Source organism: Priapulus caudatus, unplaced genomic scaffold, assembly GCF_000485595.1.
Source record: "Priapulus caudatus unplaced genomic scaffold, Priapulus_caudatus-5.0.1 Scaffold401, whole genome shotgun sequence".
Lineage (NCBI taxonomy): Eukaryota > Metazoa > Priapulida > Priapulimorpha > Priapulimorphida > Priapulidae > Priapulus > Priapulus caudatus.
Window position 1 is genome coordinate 84109 of NW_014577462.1, and position 9372 is coordinate 93480.

The window sequence follows — 9372 nt, forward strand, 5'->3', positions numbered from 1 at the left end:
GTGGGGCGTGACGACACTCGGTTGTACTAAGATATTGCCTTAACGCGCCTGAGAATATGAGGCAAGTAGACGGAACGCGACGATCCCGTCCATCGGGACAGACAGGGAGTATGTTGCATGCGTCGCCAGGCCGGCGGTCACTCAGTTTCTCGCTGACTCTGGTGTTGACCAAGTAAGACCGTAGCCGCTGGTGACAGACCATGCTCCTGTTGATGGCTTATCCCATGGCACCAGCGCGAGTCTGTTGGAGCCTCTGTGATGAGCTCGGCCAAGTACGATGCTTGTGACTGTGGATAATATTCGCTACACCTCACCAGACGACATAGCACATAGCAAGTGATTATCTTGTTGTGACGTTCTGATCAAACGACGGTTCTTTGACGTGTTTCTCCACTGATCTGTCTGCAGGCAGGCATTGAACATCATAGTTGCGGGGGGCGGGGCCCTCAATGGCAGGCTTGCCCGATTCGGCGTTATGTAGCTTCTCGAGATTAGCTTATTGTATGTTCACGGCCAGGAGGGAAACTTTTGGTTGTCGTTCCCTCCGTTGCTGTTTCCCATGGCAGTAGTTCATAGACATCAGAAACTCTCGGGCTGCTTAACCTCACTTTGTCCTGTAGATGCTATCACAGTATAGGGGCTTGACCTTTGTAAATACACGAAGAGATTATTTTTCTAGAATTACTATGGGATAAAATCATCTGCCCAAAGTGGCGTCGCTATTGAGAGGTCGATGTGTAGCAGTGACTGCATATCCCTACCACAATGAGAAAGAACCTGATCAGCTTCGGTCATTATAGACCAACGATTAAAAATAGGAAGACCATTCTATGGAAAACGGCTTGTTATAATCTCACTGTTGAAAGTAGAATGGATTCACTATGACGCATACGTGGTGAAGTACGATTTTCCAGCGATGTATCACTCTGTTTGCAAGACCAGATGGACGTGCGACATCCGGGTTCCCTTCATTGAGTTTCCAGAATGCTGCGAGGTCAGTACTTCGAGGGTCTGGGCCGTAACCTGTTAGAAGGCTGAATGTATGTCGTAATCTAGTAAGGTACACGACATACACATCAGAGTTCCTGGCCAGGTTGTTTATTATCCTGCTCTAAGATTGTGCATTATGCGATGTAAATTGGTCTCACTATTAAAAATTGAAACAAAGTTTTTACTTATTAAAGGTTAAATTGGAAGGGTAGAGTCATTGAAGAAAATTGAATCCATCATTGGATCGCTTTATTGGTGATAAACATAATTCTACCTTCCATGTTAGATTACAAATGAAGTAGCACCGACCATATATAGAATGATTTCAAAAGGATGCGAGTAAGAAAAACAGTACATTATGCATTCTATAGAATGATATGTGTACGCATGTGCAAGGGCCAGACAGATTTGCGTCACATTGAAATATATCTTAGTGGAATCGCACCTGTTTATCTGAACTACCCACCGTTGGCCTTCACTTTATCTGCTGTATCTGTTTGTGTTCTTTAGACGCTACTACCAAATGTATTATCATGCGCTCACCAGGGTTTGCGGTCTGCTCAGACTAGCATCCTCACTCGCTCCCGGGATAGATGGGCGCATCCACTCTCATAATAGACCTTTGATACGGATTGGGAGCCGTGATGTTCACCGTGTGGTTATGATGCCACCGTTCTTGTGTACGAACGTGTCTAGTGGTGGAGTGCGTGACGCACAATCGCTTGCCCCGATCCTGGCAATGGGTGGATTACTAGATATTTCCTATAACGGCGCCTGAGAAGTAAGAGCAGGTAGTAACGGTAGACGACGATTCCGACTCCATCGACAGATCAGGAAGTATGTCTGCCAGCCGCTCGCAGGCCGGCGGTGCCTCGTTCTTGCTGACTCTGTGTTGACCAGGTAGACCCGTACGCGTTTGGTGCGTGACGACCCTGCTCTCTGTACGCTTGAGTCCACGCACAGCGAGTCTTTGGGCAGCCTCTAGCTGATATGGGAAAGTCGGACCAAGTTAATGTCATGCTTGTGATAGGTGGTTAATCCGTCTCCGCTATCACTACTCAATACAGGAAGAGTGCAAGCACGATATATGCTGCAAGTGTTCTTCATCTGTTTTGGACATCAGTGGTGACTCAAACTTGATACGCGTGTCTCGTGAACGTTGGTTTCACTGATCTGCTCTGAAGGCAGACATGAACATCATAGTTGTACTATCTAGACGGCAGGTTTGCCCATTCTGACGTTATGTTAGCCTGTCTCGCAGATTAGCCTAGTTGTTTGTATTTGTTTCCACGCCTAGATTTGCTCGCTTCTGGATTGTGTTCTTCCCAGGCAGTGTATCATGGCGATCAGCCGAACTCTCCGGGCCTGGTTTAAAGCATCAATGTCCTGGATTAGGGATTGCTATCACACTAGCTAGGGGCCTCACCTTTTAGACAGTAAAGAGCCCTAGAACAGGCCTATGAAAAGCTTAGTCGGCCATAAGTACAGACCAGTAGACAAGCCTTATACATGAGTTTGTTTAGACAAGCAAGACAAACAGCCGTGCAACAACATGTACAATTTGTTGTATATATAACGGTTGTCACGAGTTGCTGAATTAGCAGTCAGGATAATCAGCTTTTTTGAATGATTTTGCTGTTGATCTTTCTTGTTTGAAACTTTAAAAATGGACTCGATTATTTTATTAGTGATGTTATATTTTCTGTATTATATTTTTAAAATAATTTAAAATTTATAAATTAATTATTTAACAGTATATTGAGAAATACCAGCATGTATGTTAACTCCAGCTTGGTAAATTTTTATTGTACATTACGATGTAATGCTCGCGTATTCGTGTAATTACTTAAATAACTCTATTCATTACACGGTGAAGATACTTATAGGAGAAAGGAGTGGGCAAAATTAATTACCCAAGAAATCAACTATTTTGTGTTCTGTGTATTGTATATGCTTCTACTAATCGGCAATTAAGGTCCTGTATACCGACCCTGCTTTGCAAGACAGACGGCATGGTGGACATCCAGATCCTTTCATGGTGTTCAACGGCACTGACTGCGGAATCTCAGTCACTTGTGTGAAGTACTGTGGGCGTGATTATCGATGGCGCGCCATTACTGCTCGAGATTTGTATCAGGACACGCGGACCGTAGCGAATAGAGGTGCCTGGCTGGTTGTTCCTTGTCTCGATACGTTGCCTCAATCGTCGTTCTCCTCTCACGTAACTCATTGATTCCTGCCTTTAACCTTAAGTTACAGGAGATGCAATAATAGAAAGATTAGTATGTGTGTCATTATTCATAAGTGTCTAACCTTGGTTAATTTACCCAATATGGGACTATAAATAAAGTACAAGTGGCTACAACTAATAGCAAACTAGAGCACTCATCAAATTTATATCTACGCAAGAGTCTGGCTGCCTCATCCATTAGACTTGTAAAAACAGTAGAAACTAGTATCCATATATCTTGTATATATATAATCTATATATATTAGTATTATCGATACAGTATGGCCTTAAAGTGTGCTTGATCGCGGAGACTTGCCTCAGAGTAAAGTTTATTAAGCTATGCTCACCAGGCGTTTGCTGTCTGCCGACTCTCCTTCACCGCCCCGGTAACCGCATCACTTCAAACCTTGATACGGAACGGCGTCAATGTTCACCGATTGTGGGGTCACTTTAAATGCTTCGTCACTCTTCAGCATCGATACATCCACAGCTAACCTCGCATTGACCAAGGCTGAGAGAGCGCGCGTCTTGCCGGACGCACGCATCCGCCGTCAACAGACACGAAGGTGCTATATGTATGCAGATCCGTGTCTTGCAGGCTCGGTCGGTCACTGTGTTCTTGCCGACTCTGTTTGACCAAGGTAGACCCGTACGCGTGGAGACAGACCCTTGTTTCCCCGTACACTTGATCCACGAGTCTGGCAGTTTTGCTGCTGCGTGTTCCGCGGACGTCTTGCGGCTGAAGATGACGCTCTGGAAGTGGTTAGTCGTCGCCGAAGACGTCGTCGGTGTCGATGCGGACTGTGGCGGCATGCGGCCGCAGTCGGCGATGCGCGACCTTCCGCGAGGGTACGTGCTCGGTCACGCGCGAGCGTGCCGCGGCCGCTCTGAACTCGTGCCGGCAGCGAGACGATAGATCGCATTAAAACGGTCATAAGAGACCTGAGTAAGACTTCGTTTTAATGTAACTGGAATGCTCACCCATGGTGCATCCAACGGCGACACACACGTTTGTTTTCGACGCGAATCTGAGAAACGGCCGGCGGCGGGTCGCTCGCGATCCTGCCGCCGCATCGCGGACCTCGTCCGCTCAATCGACACGCTGAAGTTCCTTTCAGGCCTCGTCCACACTACCCTTCCAGATCTTCATCTTTTATCGGACTGGAAGGCAAGACGGTATCAACTTGCCTGGGCTTGGGGAAGATCGAACGTCTCAAGCATGAAGCTAGCAGGAGCGGTGTATGCCCTCCGCACTCCTGTATTCGCGCGATAAAATAAAGGTGTACGGGGATGCAGGCGCTCTGATCTCCTAAGCTAAGTTATCGGGGTCATAATCTGAATCACACATAAACTCTGGTCAACACAGCAGCTCACGGCAAAGAGACGAGTGACCGCCGCGCCTGTTGACTGCTTGCCCACAAAACAATGGCTCGTGATCTGTTGAATCAGGACTCGCGAATCGTGCGTCCGGAAGACGCGCGCTCTCTTCATGCTTTGGTCGATAAACTCGTCCAGAGCCTGGTTAGCTGTGGAGCCCTGCCGTTTTGATTCGTATGCTTCGCCCTTACCTTTGAGAGTGACGAAGCAGCGTTTACACGTGGACTCGACAAGAGAGGTGAACCACTGTCGCAGCTCGCCGGTGTACCGTATCAGAGGGTTTGGGTGGGAACACAATAGTGGAGATGCGACGTTACGGGAGCGGGGCGGTTTGGGTGAGCAGAGCCGCCTCTGGCAGACAGCAAACGTCGTGAGTGTACTAGGAACTAGCTAATACTTTAACTCTGCGCGCTAATGTGCAAGACGTGTAGTAATCCTCTACGCAAATGTTTCAGTGGAACATTGGCGCTATGACTAGTGTAATTATATATATCAATTATATGGAGTGTGAAGTGATTATGTTACCAGAAGGTAGCAGTACTCTTCTTCAAGTCTTAAAATTGAGAGTGATTCTTTGTTATGTGCCCTGTCTTTTTTAGTCCATGGAATTTACCATAGGTTAGACACTTACTGATAATTTGCAAAACATCTAATACTTTCGATTATTGCAGCTCCTGTAAATTTAAGGAAAGGCAATCATTGTTACGGAACGATCGATGCGGACAGACAAGGCAACACACCAGCCAGGCACTCTATTGGCGGTACGGTCGTGTTCTACAATCGACAGAAAGCCTTCGGCCATCGATTAATTCACCCCAGACTCTCAACCAGCCTACTGAATTCCGCGAGTCCTGCAACACCATGAAAGGATCTTGCGATGTTTCCACCGATCGTTCCTGTCTTGCAAACGGGTCTGTATACAACCTTTTATTGTGAACCTGAACTGATGTCAAGTATGTAAACTCACAGAGAAACGTCCCGTCATAAGTAGTTTCACGTGTAATGAATGAAGCTGATTTAGTTAATTTACACGAATGATACTCAATTCAGTAATATCTGCAAAAACCAACTAGTTAACAGTCCACTGCTGGTATTCTCTCAACCTATTAAACATAATAAAATAAACAATAAATAAAAACTTCTGAAACCTACTATAAAACTATATAAATAATCTAACAACGTATTTAAAAGGATACTGTTGCTATCAGCCCACCGTGATGAACCTTCCCTTATTATATACAAAATTTTGTTTGCATCGGCTGTTTTGTCTTGCTTGTCTAACTCTGATGCTTGTTTGACTTGGCCTGCGACTGCTTTCATAGCCCTGTTCTCCTTGTGCTGCCAGTGAAGCCCCTATATGTGATAGCAGTTACAGGACAAGTGAGGTTAAACATGTCGACGCCGAGTTCGCTGATGCCATTGATAACTGCTGGGAAAACACCAATCCAGATGCGAGCAACAGATCTGCCGTGGAACATACAACTAGCTAAATCTCGCAGACAGGTACATACCGGAGATGGGAAACTGCCGTTGGAAGTCAAACTATGATTGTCATGCTGCCCTCAGACAGATCAGTGGAAACCATCGTCAGAGAACGTCGTTCTTGATCAAGGTGTCACAACAGATGAGAACACTTGGCTATGTGCTTTGCACGTCCTGGTGAGGTGTAGGGAGATGATTACCATCATCACAAGCATATTACTTGCCGCTGTCCATCAGCAGAGCGCTGCCAACAGCCTCGCTGCTGCCATGACGTGCGCCGGACCAGCGTTACAGGGGAGCAGGGTCCTGTCACCACGCGTACGGGTCTACCCTGGTCAACACAGAAGAGTCAGCGAAGCAACGAGCTGACCGCCGGCCTGCCGACGGGCCTGCCCAACATACTTCCTGTCTGTCGATGGGATCGGATCGTGCGTCCGTTCTACCTGTGCTCTTATTCTCAGGCGGGTGTAGAATATCTTCCTATAGTCAACGTCGTGCTCGCTCCACGCCTACACACAGTACACGTCTAACAGAGTGCACCATTAACCACACGGTGAACCATCAGCTGGAATTCCGCTATCAGAAGGTTTTGAAGTTGGATGCGGTTACCGGGGCCGGTGAGGAGAGTCTGGGCAGACAGCAACCCTGCCTGTGACAATATCTTGAGTAAAACTTTACTTTAGGTAGCTGCGTACAAAACGGGAACGCCCTTACACAACCAGATAAACAGATAAAAGTTGAGATATGTATCACGGAGATCAACACAGGAGCCGTATCCGATATTATATTCAATGTGGCCAAATCTGTCTGCTCCTGCACGCATGCGTGAACATATAATTCTATACACTGCATTAATGCTCTGTTTCTTACTCCATCTCTTCGACATCACTATATTATGTTCGTGCTATTCATTTGTAATCACAAACGAATTATGTTGTTATACAATATAATCCATGGTGATTAATTTAAATCCTACCTAATTTAATCTTAACCTTTAATAAGTAAACTTTGTTTCAAATTTTTATAGGTGAGACAATTTACATCCATAATGCTGAGCAATCTTAGACCAGATAACGTGAATGCATGAATACGTGAATGCATGAATGCGTGAATTCGTGTGAATGCTTGCAATGCGGGTGGAGGTGTCGTGTGAATGCGCGAATGCGTGAATGAATGGACAAGAATTTAGCTAAGCTAGAACAAGAGAGGAGTCAACACGTAAAATTATTACGTTATACACGTCCATTAATTTCAGCTTTTCATCATTTCTACGTAACACTATCCAACATACCACCGTGCAGGCAGTGTCTGTAACGACCCCACCCAAATTCTAAAACATTCTAGGGTTAGGTTGACATCGCTGGGGTGTTACCTTGCGCGAGCTACAGACGTCCGGCCTGCAACCGAATCCGCCGACGACGAGTCGTATGTAGCGGACGATGGTGATCTCGGCTGGAGTGACCGCCGGTCCCTGCAGGTCCGTGGTGTTGTACTGGACCTGGTAGCGGATGATGGTGGCCGGCAGGTTTCCTGTCTGCACGCCCACGTACTGTACGCCATTGATTACGATGCTCTTGTCTGAAACGGGTTGGGAATTTTGCAATGATCATGGATGTATGTACATGCATTTGCTTAGCTGACCACTCCGTTACTAAAGAAATAAACTGATACTTGGTCTCGGTAAGGGTCAGTATCAAATGATTGCACAATCTATATGTCACAAAAGCTGCGAAAGCCATTTAAAACCACTGCAGCATTTAGCAACCTACAATTAATCCCCTTGATAATACCACCTAGTTAATGTCACCTCCACACGTACTGAACACAGGTAACCACTGTACAGGGAATATATTACTTTATCAGACTGATAGTCTGAGAAAGCACAAAAACAATGCCAGTTTGGTACATGGGCGATGTCACTTTGACACACTGGCAATGTCACCTCGGCACACTAGCAACGTCACCTCGGCACACTGGCAATGTCACCTCGGCACACTGGCAATGTCACCTCGGCACACTGGCAATGTCACCTCGGCACACTGGCTACGTGCATGCTGGCTATGTCACCTTCGTGAATATACGTGTCTATGGCCCGTGCTGACGACTGACTGTCTGAAGACTGATTGAGCACAATAAAAACGCCACCTCACCCCACAATCGCCGCGTGAGCCGCTGCGCCGTTCCGAATTATAGTGTTTTTATTGAGTGCTCGTTCTCACCTGGATTCGCTTGGTTCCACGCGCGCACGATAGCCTCCTGCACCTTCCTGCGGTCGTGCGGGCTCCGGTTCAGTGACAGGCCGACGCTGACCGAGTGCGGCAGCGTCACCTCGTGCACGCCATCGTCGTTCCGCAGCAGCTGCACCGCGCGGGTCCACACTGAATCGCGCACCGTGTTCTGGTGCAGGAACTGCCCGTTCACCGACAGGAAGTAGACCGCGTCGACGGCGTCGCGTCCCGCAGGAATCCGCAGCCCTTCCGGCTCGAGGAACACGCGGACGTTCTGAGTGCGGAACACCGCCTGCCAGACGCCGACGAGGCGTTCCGCGAGTTCCTCGGGCGTCGCAAACTCTCCCTCGACGACGCTGTTGAAGTAGTACTCGGGCGAGTAGACGAGACCCATGAACACGCTCGTGTAGCCGGCGTCGGCGAGCGCGCGCGACACCGTGCCGTGCGTCGGCTCCCGCAGCGTCGCCATGACGTCGTAGCGTGCGGGCAGCGCGATCGAGTAGCGCACGGCGGCGACGGCGCGGCCCTCCTTCGAGCGGTAGCCCGTCTCGACGTCGGTGACGCGGAGGTTCCAGGGCAGCAGGCGGAGCGTGGCGCGGTTGTCGTTCAGCCAGATGTCGCGCAGCGCCAGCTGCAGACGCTCGCGGTCGACGACGAGGGAGCTGTTACGCTCGACGTAAATGACAAGCATCTGTGTGGGAGAGAGAAGATATATAAGCAGGGGAGCGAGAGAAGATATATAAGCGGGAGATAGAGAGAAGTGCTGCTATTACTCCTATTATCAAATATAAAATTTTAATATATGAATATTTCTACGTTCGTGCTATCACCACTGCGTGCTAGGTGCCCGACCGCCTGACGGCAGCACTGACAGCATCACTGTCCGCAGATAGCAACTGACGACAGCTCTGTCCCCAGATAGCGACTGACAGCACTGTCTACAGCTCTGTCCCCAGATAGCGACTGATGGCAGCTCTGTCCCCAGATAGCGACTGATGGCAGCTCTGTCCCCAGATAGCGACTGATGGCAGCTCTGTCCGCAGATAGCGACTGATGGCAGCTCTG

The 9372-nt window shown here is 48.1% G+C and overlaps 1 protein-coding gene and 1 long non-coding RNA gene across 2 annotated transcripts in view; both read right to left on the reverse strand.

Annotated features, from left to right (window-relative positions):
• The window catches only part of LOC106809974, a 20730-nt gene extending 11954 nt beyond the window's left edge, over positions 1–8776 (reverse strand). The window contains exons 1-2 of the mRNA XM_014813214.1: positions 8299–8776; positions 7452–7657 (exon numbers count right to left, since the gene is read on the reverse strand). Of these exons, the coding sequence (XP_014668700.1) occupies positions 7452–7657; positions 8299–8776 (684 nt within the window). The remainder of the gene's footprint in view (positions 1–7451; positions 7658–8298) is intronic.
• Positions 8777–8900: 124 nt separating this feature from the next.
• Positions 8901–9372, reverse strand: part of LOC106809977 — a 2016-nt gene continuing 1544 nt past the window's right edge. The window contains exon 3 of the long non-coding RNA XR_001393937.1: positions 8901–8998. This is a non-coding gene — a long non-coding RNA (uncharacterized LOC106809977). The remainder of the gene's footprint in view (positions 8999–9372) is intronic.